A 15,886-nucleotide genomic window follows, 5' to 3' on the forward strand; every position below is an offset into this window, starting at 1 on the left:
TTGTCATAAAAAAATAAAATTTTTTGTTGTAAGTAAATCCGTGTTGAAGAAGTTAAAACACTAAAATCCTGAAAATTTAGAGGTACAAAAAAGCTCCTAACTGTGCATATATGCATATCCTGCATATGCTGCAATACACAACATGCTAAGCCCTTCGAAATTTTCTGCTGGTTTCATTCTTAAAATTTGTATGAAGATTTTTGTTTGATTGAAGTTGTAGCCCACAACTAAAAATCATTGTGAAAATGAGGTATAATAAAGACCGAACAAATTTTAGATCTTTAAGCATGAATATAAGTTTGTTTGGGAAAAAAATTCTATTAACAATTTTTTAAATTAAAATTTGCTATGTGTTTGCATCAAACCGAAGATAAATTTTTAGTCTTAGAATCAAAAGTATATCGCACCTTTTTTATAACTTAAATATTTGGTAAAATATATATTTTATTTTAGGTAGAAATTATGTTTTTTTTCTATATTTTAAAAGAACAGATCTAAAATATTAGTTTTCTTATGAAGATGTGTTTTAGACGATTTTTTTTAAAATGAAGTCTCGCTTTAAAAACATTTAATTTCGAAAAAAATTAGAACCTATTTAATAAAAAAATATGAAAGAAAGTAGGACTTGAACATTTTTTTTTGGAACAGTTTTATTTAGAAAAAAAGTAGATTTGAGCCAAAACTTTGATTTCCCACACTCTCAATTCAATGAAAGAGTATAGTCTTGCCAAAATGTTTTAAGAATTTTTTATAGAAAGATATGATAATTTGGAAAAAGTCCTTTCTTATTTTTGAATAAATATAAAAATTTCAGGCTGTGGTGCTGACTTCCAACAACGGAAAATTCTACCTGAGAGATTGTAGAGCCACGTGGAAATGAAAGTTTTCAATTAACTATACTTTGAAGCAAATTCTTACCTATTCTTTCTATAAATTCACATTTATATGGAAAGTGAACTCTCGTTATGTTCTACAAACTAAATTTTTTTGCTGAAAATTGGCAACATCGCAAATGGTTGTCGTGTAAATTTCTGTAAAAGAAAATATGAAAAATTGTGTAAACAACAGTGTTGCGCTATTAACTTCGCTGTACCTCCGTAAGACTAAATTTTATCCAAAGTTAAATTTTGCAATTTACGGTAAAATTTTTTTCTACTGAAATTTGGCAATATAACCAAGGCGGCCGCCCCTTGGCCGGTAATGGCAAACCTCCAAGTGTATTTCTGCCTTGGAAAAAGCTTGTCAAGATTTTATGAAAGCTTAACTTTAAAAGCATGAAACTAAATCAAACTGAAACATTTGTAGGAGAGCTAAAAAGTTGTTGATAAAAAAAAAAATACTATTTAATTGATAAATTTTCACAATGCAATTTCAGTTGGTTTGATGCAAAAGCAATTTTCTCATTTGTTGTCAATTTGTTAATTACAACTTTAATGACAGCGACTGTAGGCGGGTTCGAGTTAGCCCGTACAGTCTATAAAGCGATCGAATAACGAATAAATCTAACTTAGAAAATGCAAAAACTGATACATATCCAAGCTCTAACCGCCAAAAAAACGTAAGCGTTTTTTTTTAAATTGTCTTTTTGATGCAGAAGTACTCCCATGGCATCTAGATGCATTTCTACATCAAAAAGAAAATTTTGGAAAAAATTTCGCTTACGCTTTTGGCGAGTAGGGCTCGATATAATACAATGAATATCCAATCATTTTATATTTTCGTTTTATTTTCTTAATTTTACGAAAATGGCGTTTTGCCTTATTTTACTTCCAAATGAAAAACCCGGTTTTCTCGAAATTGGTTAGCGGTACAAAAAGTCGTTTTCATTTTTGATATAACCGCGATGTAAACCGTTTAGGAGCAAAGTTTAAACGAATTCCGATCATTACTTCTATTTTTATCCATTGTTTCTATGGGTTCTATGCACTGTGCGGCAGTGGCAGTGGCAGTTAGTGGTTGCTGCCGCCGCTGCTCGCAATTTTCCGCATATGTAGAGCGGAAAAGCGGACAAATGGATGTTACGTTTGCGCGCATCGCATGCGAAGATAAAAAGCTTTAAGCGATAAATCCAAATACACATACTTGCATATATGTATTCCAATCTGCATAAATATGTATGTATGTATGTATGTATGCACATATGTATTTGTGACTGCATGCAAACATTTAAATGTACAAATGTTCCAACCACAGGCAAATGCTTATAAATTTATTCATGTATGTATGTATTTATTTATGTAAGTACTATATTATTACAGAGCCCATACTTACATGTTTGTATGCTTACATATATTAAGCACTTCGGCGTCAAAAAAGTGTGGCAAACAATGGCGCATTAATGCTTAGCGCGTTGATGGCGTGAAAAGTTGAATTACAAATGTAAATATTCAATTACGGCGGGAAACGGTTTTTTCTTCGTTATTCGTGGAAAAAAAGGTACACCCGAGTTTGTAGAAACAAAATTGCATGTTAAGTGAAATTGTCACGCTGATCGAAGAGATGTTATAAAAAGTGATATTTGTATAATAAAATTGAAACAAAAAGAAAAATTAATATGGTGGGCTTTATTCGAGCAACAGAAGCCAAATCAACTATTTTTAGAATTCTTCTCTGCCTGTCTGTCCGTCTGTATGTTTGTACGCGCATCACTCGAAAACTAAAAATTGCATCGAATGCAGTTTTCATCGATGCATTGCTAAAGGTCTAACTTAAAATATATGAAAAAAATAATTAGAGAGTTGCCACATGTTTGAAAATTGTAGTTTTAGTAAATTGATAAATTAAAGTAAATATTGCAATATGGCTGTGAAAAGAAAGAGGTTTAAGAAGACTTTCAGTCGGACATAATTTTGTGGAAGGTTGCCACCTGTTTGAAAATTTTAATTTGATTCAATTCATAACATAAATTAAATATTGCCATATGGCTATCAAACTAAAGAGGTTTTAGGAAAGTTTACTGCCAAAAATATTTTTGAGGAGGATTACCACCTGTTTGAAAAATTTCATTCAATTGTTAAATTGATAAAATAAATTACATATAATATGGGTACCAAACTAAAGAGTTTTAAGTAGGTTTCCTGCCGAAAATATTTTTCTAGCGGGTTGCCACCCATGTAGTATTTGAAAAATTTTATTCAGTTAAAGTGATAAGATAAGGTAAATATCGAATTAATACACCTTTGAGGAAACGGAAAATTAATTAACAACTTCATCCCCCTATGGATCCGGTCTTAGGATACCACACAGATCTACCCGGGAAACCCAAAAGCAAAACTGGCGAAACTTCATTCTGTATACTATATAAGAGTTAAGTCTTATAAGAAGGCGTTTCGTGCTAATTCTGATTTTTTCTTCAATATTGTCATGTCCGGGAACCGAGCATCGAGTGATATAGCTAAGATCTCCGCTAGGAAGACACTGCAGTCATTCGGTAGACGAAAGGACCGGGTTGATCTGCAGGTCCTTCGAGTAGACACCAGCTCTGGTGCCTGAAGTCTCATTGTCTAAAACTTGTAATTGTGAGCTGCAAGTTGTGCTAGATGTTATTCCACAGGAAAACAAAATTTTGAAGTGTCGCCTTAGCGGCAGCTTATCCTTCCGCTTTGAGAAGCGTGTTTAAAGTAGAACCAGTTGGTTAAGTTATTAAAACGAGAGCTTAGCACCGCCAGACAGCCAATGAGGTGATGGTACATGAGCGTCGTCTAGCAGTTAGTGTTTTACGCTTTCAGTTTCTTCCTTATCACGACAGCTGCGGCAGAAATCATTAACCAGTAGGCCTATTCTGCTAGCATGCCTTCCCAACAAACAAAGCCCTCTTATAATTCCGGTCACTAAGTTTCCTATCGAAGCTGCGCCAGATTTGTCGGGTCGTCCTACATGTGGGATTTTCTGATCAGCTTTTATTTGCCATCTCGACGTAGTATGACGTGAGCCAAGCTCTTCAGTTAGGTAGCCCGGCATGGTAACAAAATGTGACGTCAGACAGTGTCGTTCCCTTCCCCCAAGGTAGTCTGTCTTCCATCACCATTTTGGACGAGATTTCACAACATTCCATTGACCTTATGCTGCTTGGCTATCAGAGTGATGATTACTGAAGGCAAAGAAGAGTCGATAAGCCAAAGTGCAGCCTCTTTTATGGCCGCGACCTTTGTTGGGAAGACACTGCAGTGGTCTAGTAGCCTAACACAGTGGTTTAATGAGAGGTCCTTCGAGCTTATGCCGTCTCCTACTCTTTGATTTAGTTTGCTGGCAACCATGGTCACTTAGTTAATCAAACCAATGTGTGCATAAGATAATCGCATCAGCCGTTGTTGTGTTGTTGGAACTATTGTAGCAGTACATTTCCTTTTAATTATTTGATGTTTTGGAGTGTATGCTGAAGCGAGGGTGTGGGCCGGGCTTTCTCCTTTCGATCTTATCTTTGTCTGATCGCATCTAACCACCTCTTCGCCAACGGGTAAGAGCAGCTCCGTCGACATACCTACTTTAGATTGAAAATTAATATTCCTTTGATAATTTGTGTGCATATTACTTTTCATTTAGTCACCAGAGAAACCTTCTTCCAGCCTTGACTGATATAAAAATATGTTTTTTAAATAAATACATAAATTAAAGGCCTATAAATTGTTTTCAATTGAATGACTGACTGCATTTCGATAAGGTTTCGCGCCTGCCACGTCTCACCACCACCGCCGGAACCAACAATGTCATCGAGGCAAATGGAATCTCGTTACTCTTTCGCTTGGCTACATTTCAAGGCTGCTTAATTACAATTTTACAATAATATTTATGTCGTAAAAGGCAATAAAACAACAATAATGGCTTTATATGCACTTAAATATATGTATGTACATTAGGGTAGTAAAAAAAGATAAAATAAAGTCGGAATTTTAATGCCCTCATCCCAAGGGATTGTTCCATATCGAAAAAATATACCCCGGTTTTTGTTATTTTGAAATTTAAAAAATATTTAGAGGTCGCTGAAGCGCTCAAAGTTTTCAATGTATCTTATATGAAAAAAAAAACACTTTGAGTAGAAATAGAAAAGAATTCTTGAAAACCGATATTTTTCGATCGGACATTTCTGTTTCTTTTTAGGAGACTTCCAATAATAATAATACCCAATTGTTTATTTAACCATTTTTTAATACTAGATAACGATTGCATTTTTTAGGGTTTATAGTTATTATGAAAAAATTGTTAAACAAACAATTGGGTATTATTATTGGGAATCTCCTGCAGAGAAGCAGAGTTTTCCGATCGAAAAATATTGATTTTCAAAAATTCTATACCATTTCTACGAAAAGTTTTGTTTTTCCCATATAAAATAGATGGAAAACTTTGAGCGCCTTGACCGACCTCTAAATATTTTTTGATTTCAAAAAAAAAAGAAAAAAATAGGGGTATATTTTTTCGGTATAGGCAATCCTATGGGATGAGAGCATAAAAATTCCGACTTTACTTTTTCACATGCATTATTGAACCACCCTAATATAAATACATACATAAGTTTATGAAATAAAATTTCATAGCTAACTACTTATTTTCTCCTTCACTCGCTGGCAAGATAAAAAGTATTACTTACTTCTTTACAAAAAAGTGCAATCGACTAAGGAAAATGCGGCGACAGTAACAACGGCAACTGTGGCGCCAGGCAATGTGCCAAAACGATAATTACAAAATGGCAATTGAAAAATGAATTTTACTGGCTGTTAGTGTAGGAAAAGTGAATAAATACATATGTACGTACGGGTATGCACGTATGTAGGCCCGCTGGTGCATATGTACCTACCGATGTAGGTAGCTAAGCTATTAGTTGTAATGGAATATTTTATTGCTTAAATGAGTGTTTGATTAGAGTGCGACTACACAGATTTGTCATCGACTTGGCTTGCAATGCAATGATTAATTCCTTGCTACTCTGTACTCCGTACTCGTATGAGTATTTGTTGCTGGCGCTGTCGAAACTAGCTTTTCGCATTAGTGCCAGCAAATTTGTGGTTTTCAGTGCACTTTTCATTTATTACATGCATTAATATATCACTAATGGATATGAAATTGAGCGATGATGATTTTCGTTTCAAATGACAATTGAGATAACGTAAGCAAGTAACAAAAACAAATAGAAATATTAGCAAAAATATAAAAATTATATTAAAGCTATTCGCACTCACAATAGTCTTTGTGGCTGTTATGTATGTATTTTTGTTTACCAGCCAACCAAAGGTCAGTGCTCCAAAGCTCAAGCCTTGCCCAATGTTTGGTTGTGTAAGGAGTAAAGAAGAAGCATACGAAGCAGAAGCAGCAATGGCAGCAACTTCCGTTACTTAACTCTTTTATTCTTCGTTAGAATTCAACGACAGTAATAAACCGATTAGCTGTTGAAAGGAAATAAAATTTAAAAAATCAACGCGTATTCAAGCAGTGGTGACTTTGAATTGGATTTTTAAGTGGCAAACTGGTTGGTTGGTTGGTTGGCTGGTTGTTGTTGCTTGCGACATCTAAAAGCTCAAGGCACGCATATGCATAATGACAACAACAATACTTACAACATAGCTGTGGGTGCAACGTATTTATGCGCGATTGCCAGCGGCAACTACCGGACGTTATTGTAATATGTTCAACAGCAATAATAACAGATTGTCAACAAAGGCTTGCCAATGACCTTGACTGGGTGGAAATGAGACGCGCTGTGCAAAGTGTTTTTTTTTTTTTTTGTATTTTTGTGGTATTTATTGGAAAAAAATTGTGTGTGTTTACAACTTGTTACTACGTGTATCGTTGATGTGCTTGTGGTTCTGTTTTAACAGGTTTTTTTTTGACGTTTCGTGGTTTAAATTAATTAGAGGTGATTTTATTACAGGAAATTTGCATATGAAAAGCAATTTAGAGATTAGTTTGTATAATAATGGTTGGTTAATTTCATGTTAATTTGACTCGCGTGCGCTTGAAGCAAAAAAAAAAATCAATTTGTATGCGCATGAATTTACTTAAAAATATTCAGGAAATACATAGTACATATCTATGAAAAACTGAAACTGAAAATAAATTCCGAAATACCAAAGTGGGTTAGTATTTTAATTTTATGAAAACGCAAATAAAAATTATAAAAAATAACCCTAACAAAAAAAGTAAAAACAAAACAGATGAAAAAGCAAAAAATGTAAAGATAAACAAAAAATAAAAGAAAAGCAAGTTAGAAAATAAAATGAAAAGAGATTATGTAAATTAAATTAAATTGAATGAGAAGAAATGAAATGGAGTGATCTACACTGTAGATTCTACAGTTTTATGCCACTTCCTGTGAATAAAAGTAATTCCAAAAATCCAAAAGTGGGTTGGTATAATCAAATTGCGGAAACGAAAAAACAAAAACGTTAATAGAAAGGAGAATTAAAAGTAAGAAAAAAATTAAAAATAGGAAAAATAAAATAAAAATAAGAAAACAAATAAAAATAAGAAAAAAATAAAAATAAGCAAAAAATAAAAATAAGAAAAAGAATAGAAACAAGAAAAAACTAAAAGCAAGAAAGTATTTAAAAAATGAAGTAATTAAAAAATAAAAACAAGCGAAAATAAAAAAACGAATCAGAAGAACTAAAAATAAATAAATTTAAAAGAAATATAATAAATAAATAAATAATATATGTAAATAATCTACACATGTAATAAAATTGTAACAGGCCGATGTCTGTATATTGTAGATATTAAAGAAATGTTAATATGAGGTGTCTTTATTGGAGCAACAGAAGCCTAATCAATACTTTCAAATATAGAAAGGAAAAAAATACAGAGTTGCCACTTGTTTGAAAATTGCAGTTTAAATAAATTGGTAAGATAAAGCAAATATTGCAATATGGCTGTCAAAAGAAAGAGGTTTAAGAAGGCTTACAGGCGATAATATTTTTGTGAAAATTTGACAATTGTAATTTAATTAAATTAATAAGTTAAATTGAAAATTTGCAATATGGGTATCAAACTGAAGACGTTTAGGATTTTTTTTTAGGAAAAAATTAATTATAAATAATAAATAATTTTAATAAGTTTGTCTAAATTAAATTAAATGAAATTAAACAAAAAAAAATTTAAAGAAAAAGTATTAAAAAATAAAACGTAAGAATAAAGAAAATATAGGAAAAAATTAAAAATAAATAAAAAATTAAAAATTAAATTAAATTATATAAATGAAATTAAATGAGCTGAAATTAAACAAAATTGAATGAAATATAGCGAAATATTGAAGTGAAACGAAGTTAAATTATATAAGAAAAAATGTAAAGTTAAAAAAAAAACAAATAGATAATAAAAAATGATATAAAAAGGAATTAAAAATAAAATAATAAAATTATGTTAATTAAATAAAATGAGATGAAAGAAACAAAATTGAATGAAATGAAGTGAAACATTGAGATGAAACAAAATAAAATAAAATGAAATGTAGGGAAATGAGATGAAATGATATGCAAGATGAAATGATATGCAATAATAGAATATTTAATAGTAAGAAATTAATTGAAAAAAGGAAAACAAATATTTTTCACTCACTATTTTGCTAAATGGCTGGCCGAGCTTCTCCTCTAATTTTTGGTACGAGCCTTGTTGCTGATTCATAAATGGAGGGATCTGTAGTTTTACGCCGCCCCCGCACGGTAAATGTTTTTAATGAGTGAGCCAAATTTTGTTCAATGGCCACACATTCCAAGCCTCGTTATAGAAAAGTATAGTATTTTGGCAAAACGATAGTGGTTAAATAAAAAATAAAATTCGAAAAAAATCGTTGCCACAAAAATACCCTGCCAACACGGCATTATACTGATAATGCCGAAATTAAAAGAGTCTGTGATAACCTAGCACCAGCTTGACCTATATATCATAAAATTGGAAAAGAATTAAAGTTCTTTACATTCTCAAACCGGGAAGAAGAAATAATGAAAAAGCAAAAGACTTCAGGCCAATGCCCTACAATCTTATTGCCAAGTCTAAGTGGTTTGAAGATGCAGCCGATTCGCGACAGTAGATATTTAATATCAGAGGTTCCAGATAAGGTATATCAAAATTGCGCTTATAGCGCTACTGGTCCTGGGCCGATGCTCAGGCAACGCTGCTACCAACCAACAAATAATAAAATATTAAAACGAGAAAAAAATTTTATTTAAAAAAATGCAAAAAAAATTAGCGAAATTATACTGTATAAGCAAGGAATACATGCAAGTTTTTTGAATAAAAAAAATAATATTACTTTCTGCTACCGTAAATTTAAATTTATATCATAAAAAAATTGCCACTTACTCGCATTTTGTTGATTATTCAAATTGCACCTATTCATCACTCAAACTGCATATTATTTACGCCTACTCATCGCCTTTCACTAATGTCTTTCACTTTTCTTTCTTTCTTGCTCTCTGCCTCGCTCTTCCCGCCAAACAGATTAGAAGCCTCACGCAACTAGCCTCAAGCGGCAGCCCATTGCGGCGCGAAAACACCTTCACATCGGCCACAGCCCAACAAGTGACAGTCTTATCGTCGTCGCCATCGTCTGCAGCGGCGGCGGCGGCGATACAAACTGCGGCTGCCATCAAGCTGCGCAAGTACAGCGACCGTTGTCTGACCACAGCTGAAGCCAAATCGCACACCTACCGCATTTCGATGGCGAACTTGGAGGAGACGCAAGAGTCCGAATTGGACATGATATTGGGCGAGCTGAGCTTGCTGGAGGCACAAATCAATTGCGGTGATGCAGCTTTTCTACCCGGTTGCGGTGTACCTGGGCCGCAACAACATGTAAATCAATCAGCCGGTATGGGCGGCGGCAGCGGCATGGGCACAGCACCACCTACACGCACACATTCGCGCACAAATTCCACTATTTCAGGTGCCACGACCATTTCGCTATCTAGCGCATCGGAGTGTGGCAGCAGCGCTACCACACACTCGCTGGCCTCTTCCTCGGGCGTTTCGGAGAATGGTCAGAGCAGCATAAGCGGCGGCAGCAGTGTGGGCAGCATGATGGGCGTCAGTATTGGCGGTGTAGGTGGCGTTGGCGGCAGTCTTGGTGGTAGTGGTGTGGGCATTATGCGCGAACCGCGCACCGAGTCGCCAGACAATGATTCCGCTTTCAGCGACACCGTTTCGCTGTTATCCAGCGAGTCGTCAGCTTCGAGCAGCGCCAGTTCAGCGCTGCATCACAAACAGATGCAACAATTGCAGCAGCAACAACAACTGCAGTATATGCAGCAACAGCTGAGTGGCACCACGTTGAGCAGCAGTAAGGCGGCCAAGATACAGCTGGCGCTGCACAAGTTGGAGCATCCATCCATAAGGCGATTGTTCGTCAAGGCTTTCACCTCGGACGGCGCATCGAAGTCGCTGCTGGTGGACGAGCGCATGTCGTGTGGGCATGTAACGCGTCTACTGGCCGATAAGAATCATGTGCATATGCAGGCCAATTGGGCGTTGGTAGAGAACTTGGGCGATCTGCAAATGGGTGAGTATTTGCGGCAATTGTGTAGAGTTTTTTTTTGTTACCTCTTTCTCTTTTTCTCCGCAACAGAACGCCTCTTTGAGGATCATGAGCTGCTGGTGGACAATTTGATGACTTGGAATTCGGATGCGGGCAATCGCGTGCTTTTTCAGCAGCGCAGCGACAAGGTATCGCTCTTTGCCAAGCCGGAAATCTATCTGCCTGGACCGCAAATGGCGCCAGGCAGTCAGCACGATGAGCACACACGCGCCATGCTGTTGGAGGAGTTCTTCGAGACCAACTCGCAGCTGCAGGTTGACGGTCCGCTCTATATGAAAGCCGATTCGAAGAAAGGCTGGAAGCGTTACCACTTTGTTCTGCGCTCCTTCTGGGCTTTACTATTTTCCGAAAGAGAAGACGAAGAACACACGCGATTTGGCTTGTCTGACACTCTTCAATGGCTATAATGTGTATCGCGGCTTGGGTTGGAAGAAAAAGTGGAAGGCGCCCACAGATTATGCGTTCGGCTTCAAGTCGGCCGTTGATTCTTCGCTCGGCAAGACCTGCCGCACATTGAAAATGCTTTGCGCGGAGGATTTGGAGACTATGGAGAAATGGATAACGGCCATTCGCATTTCGAAATACGGCAAGCAGCTGTGGGAGAACCACAAAACGCTCATGGATGATCTCAGCTTGGGCGATGTGATGTTGCAAAGCAGTTTTGGCGTCTCGATGCGCAGCGAATCAATAAGCAGCATCTCATCGGCCGTGCCGTCACAATGCGGCAGCGTCTCCTCCGCCGTCTCGAGCATGTCCAATTCGAGTGGTCGCGTCTCGCGTGCTTCCTCGTCCTCGTCAAGCGGCTGCCTTTCCGACGACAACAATGGTTTCGACTCGGAATTCACCACAGGCACAATCAAACGCAAGCCCTCAATGAAGCCCAACCTGCCACTGACCACAATGACACGTCAGCTGAAAGAGGTGGGCGAGATAACGATTTGCGAGGGCAGCGGCGGCGATGTGCAAGATGCAGCCTCACCCGAACGTAGCGGAACACTTACGCGTCGTCACAGTCGCCGCAAGTCGCAAGAGAGTAACGGTAGCGGTACACTAAAGCGGCGTCAGCCGCCCGCAGCGGTGGCGAAACGCGGTTCAGCAGAAAGCATGAATGCAACCGCTTGCAACTCGTCTGGTTCCTCCAACTCCACGCCCACACCGACGCCCAGCATCTGCGCCAAGCCGCTGCTAGAGTATGAGGGCGTCCGCACTGTGGTCAGTAATGAAGCCAATGCTGTGGCGAATTGTATGTCCTCATCGACACTCTCGCTAGACTCGTTACCACCACCACCACCGCCGCCACCGCTCACCGACGAGCACGAAATATATGGCTCGCAGCTGTCACTGGTTTCATTGCCGCCACCACCGCCACCAGAAGAAGTGATGGTCTATCAGCAGCCACCGCAGCAATTCCAAATGGCAGGTGGCAAAGCGAACGGCATGCCGCCAGCAGTGCCTGCGAAACCACAGAAGCCCCAACAGACACCGGTGAAGGGTCCTGCACCACCATATAAGGCACCACCAGAGTATGTGGGTCAAGCGCACAATCAGCATATGAACAACAGCAGTAGCAGCAATAAAAACAATGTTGCAGCCTCTGCTGCTCTACCACCGCCGCCGCAACCTTCGAATACTGGCACACAAAAGAAAGTATCCTTCGCCGATTCACCAGTGCTGTTGCGCCGCAAAATGTGCTCACCCGAGCCACCAGCGAGTCTAATGCAGCAGCAGCAGCAGCAACAGCAACAGCAAATGCAAATGCATATACAAATGCACGCGCAGCCTTTGTACGGTTATGCGCCCTGCCCGCTGCCACCGCCACGCGCCGATATGACACGTCTCTCGACGAACTCTTCCAATTGCAGTTCAATCGACTTTGGCTCCCCCAAGCGTCTGCAAGAGTCCACCTCGAATCCGCCGCGCGACTTTCTCAAGGATCTACAACGCGTTATGCGCAAAAAGTGGCAGGTGGCGCAGAAGTGTAAACTAGAACCGGCCACAACTCCGCATGAAGTGCTCGGATTTCGCGATTTCAACGACGAGCTTCACAATTTGAATGCCTCCGCCACCACACACTACTATCGCGAGACAGCGAACGTGAGCAATTGGGTGCAAGAGCACTATGGTGCCGGCGCACCACCGCCACCGCCCAGCGAATATGCGCTCTACGAGAATTTGCATGCGACCGATGCGCCGAATGGCATGGCCGGCACAGCGGTAATGATGGAGCCGCAATTCCCCATGGGTGGGGCAGCGGCGGCGGCGGTGGCTGCAGCAGCGGCGCAACGCAAGAAGCGACCACCGCCGCCACCACCCAAACGCAGCGATTCGACGCAGCTGACGCACAGGGTTTAGGGATGTGGCGGAGGCCAACGTCGCCGACATTGGTTTCTGTGCGGTTGGTAATAGTATAAACAAGAAAGGGAAAGTGAGACGAGAAATGTGTGGAGAAAGCGAAAAAAGCAAGGTGTAAAGGAGAAGATTGAGTTATAAAAGTAAAGGCGTTATCAAAGCGTAGAAGAGAGCTGTAGTGCTTTCGTTGCGATGCTGGGAAGGTTCAGAACCTGTAGAACGCGCGCGCAGTTGCCAAACGTATTTGGTGGCAATGCACAACAAAACATGTCCTCTATATATGTAGTAGTTAATGTTAAGATACTTATACATACATATATAAAATGAAAAAATTTTTTATAAACATATATTTACATGCTTATACAAATTTGTATGTGGACGTCTACTTACTAAGCATTTACACAGGCTTAAGTGAAAAGCGAGTTTTCGCGAATAATTTCAAAAAAATAAGAAAAATAATGCTTTTTGCTTTCAAATTGTCTACGCCTAGGAATTGTACAATATGCCATACTACATAATAGCAGCAAGCAAATGCAACAACATTTTTGAGCAGCAATATAAACAATTTTAAACAAGTTTTGAAGTAAAATGATAAATTATTGCATTTATACGATAAACATTTTTTATGGAATTAGAGCAGTCAGCGTTGTTAGTTAAAACAGCGGAGCATAATTTAAAATAATATTGTAATTTATGCAAAATTTATGATATTTCCAACTCTTCCAAACTCTCCAACAGTCTCAACAACTCTCCAAATTGTCCATTGCTCTCCAAAAGCCTCCATTAATATTTAAAAGCCTACACAACGCATCTTTAGCACACAAAATTGTATCTCTCATTAAACTCTACACAATGCTCCACTTGCTTTTATAGCACAGCGCAAAACCCTACTAGTACATTTTGTAAAACGGTTTAAACCTGCCTTTTCTGAAAACTTTTATAAGCTACTGCCAAGGAAAATTTTGCTGCTTTACTAGCGTTCTTTGTAAAACATGTTCAAAATTTGTTCTTCGAAAACTCTACACAACTCCTCACATGTTTTGTAAGCAAATACCAACGAAAAATTGTGTCAACTTACTAGCGTTTTTTAAACAAATATGGTAAAAATTTGTGTGTTTGAAAATTCTACACAACTCTCCACATGTTTCGCATGTTGCTGGCATTTAAAACGTGCATCAAATCACATCCTCACTTTGTTATGTTGTATTTCAAAAACTCTACACAACTCTCCACTCCTATTTTATGTCCTCAAAAAGTTCCAAATAGTCCTTAGAAGTGGCTCATGTATCGAAAAAGCGCCTAAAAGCAATCGATTATTATTGAAAGTATCCTAAATTGTCCGCCCCTCACTCGCGCTGAGTTTTGCTAGAGCAATATTCTGCAATTTCCAAAAGCATACTGCCCCGTGAATTTCGTATTTTAGCAAAATTTTTTTAAATGAAAAATTAAAAAAATTTATTATACTCTTAACTATATGCTACGACTCTTTTAATTTTGAAATTGTGCAAATTTTAAACGAATAAGTAATGGTTTAGTGTTATTAAACGAAAAAATATGGCAAACATTTGCTAGTATACAGCGGCATGCAATACAATTGCAATGATTATTTAAATTTACCAAATCTCTACTAAAAACTACCACTAACAACAAAACTACACATTGTAAATTCCTCAAATTTTTGCATGCGAATCGCTAATATATGTACTTTATCCATATACATACATATATATTTAATGCTTACAAATGAAATTTATACGCCTTACGTATTAGAAGCGAAAATTAGCATTTAGTTTTTAAGAAAGAAAACAAGCAGTGTTTTTTTTGAAAAAAAAAAATGCATTTTTTCATTGAAAAATTTGTGTATCCACTCCACTCTACTCTTGCATGTGTATGTACTTATTTAAGTGAAATTCTAAAGCAAATTAACGAAAGAGAAAAATGAGTGAAAATTATAAATAAGCCGAAATAAGGCATCTATGCATGAAAAAAAATTATTTGGTGAATTTTTTGTTTAAATATAAATGAAAAGTAAAATTGCATTCAAAATGTTTGCGGCCATGCGCTACAAACTTGCTTTTCCATAAAATTTATTTGTAAAACAAAATATTGTAGTAATTAAATTGTTCCTAAGCAAAAGCATTTCACTTGAAATATGAAAAAAAAAATATGAAAATAAAAAATTGCTAAATCTTAATAAAAAAGCAGTTAATTAAAATTGAAACTAATTGTAAAACGCTAAATAGATTAGGCAGTTACGAGTAAAAAATGCTTTCATAATTGTATAATTATGTGCTGATTTGCGCGAATCGTGCGACGAAACGCGGCGAATTTTACAAGCATATAGTTGAAAATTTTCACTTTTTTAAAAATAAGTAAACAAAAAAATTATGTAAAATTTAGTTAAAACCGCTTGTACAGTTAAAAACTAAAAATAAATAAAATACAAATATTTAAAAATTTTATGTGAAAGTATCAGTGTTCCCCGCTTTTTCTACTTCAAACGCGTCTTAGCAATTTTAGTTCATTGAAAGTGAAAGTTACTCTTAAAAAAATACTAAATATCAAAAAAATAAATATGTATTATAAAAACATTAGTTGTTAAAAAAAGAATAAGCTAAATAAATACAAATTGAAATATAATGTTGGTGCTCACACCTGCCTTGTTATGGGGTTATCTGGTTAAGTGATTATATTTTGTACACAGTTTCAAACATAAAATATATTGAAGAATAATAACATAGAACCAGTTAACTTAATAACAGGAAGGTGTGAGCGCACATCCAATGTGCTCGAATGCAAACAAAGAAATAAAAAAATTACAATTTTACACAATTTGCTAAAAAAACGCATACTTGTTGCATTTAAACTATTTATTATATTCTAATACAGCCTACACTTGAATTTCATGTCGGTAAATGTTCTCAAAATTGATAAAGCAAAATTGTGCCCAAATGTTTTTGTGTGGCTTTTAAATTTATGGGCGCGATTTATTCACATGGAATTAGCGACTAGGCTGAA

At 36.9% G+C, this 15,886-nt stretch overlaps 1 protein-coding gene across 1 annotated transcript in view; it reads left to right on the forward strand.

Annotated features, from left to right (window-relative positions):
• Window positions 1-15,438, forward strand: part of pico (ras-associated and pleckstrin homology domains-containing protein pico) — a 45,362-nt gene extending 29,924 nt beyond the window's left edge. Inside the window, 3 exon segments of the mRNA XM_017620453.1 lie at window positions 9,427-10,483; window positions 10,550-10,845; window positions 10,847-15,438. Of these exon segments, the coding sequence (XP_017475942.1) occupies window positions 9,427-10,483; window positions 10,550-10,845; window positions 10,847-12,871 (3,378 nt within the window). The 3' untranslated portion in view covers window positions 12,872-15,438.
• The last annotated feature ends 448 nt before the right edge of the window (window positions 15,439-15,886 follow it).

This window comes from Rhagoletis zephyria, unplaced genomic scaffold, assembly GCF_001687245.7.
Source record: "Rhagoletis zephyria isolate East Lansing unplaced genomic scaffold, Rhagoletis_zephyria_1.1 Rzeph_scaffold_02164, whole genome shotgun sequence".
In the NCBI taxonomy this organism is placed as follows: domain Eukaryota; kingdom Metazoa; phylum Arthropoda; class Insecta; order Diptera; family Tephritidae; genus Rhagoletis; species Rhagoletis zephyria.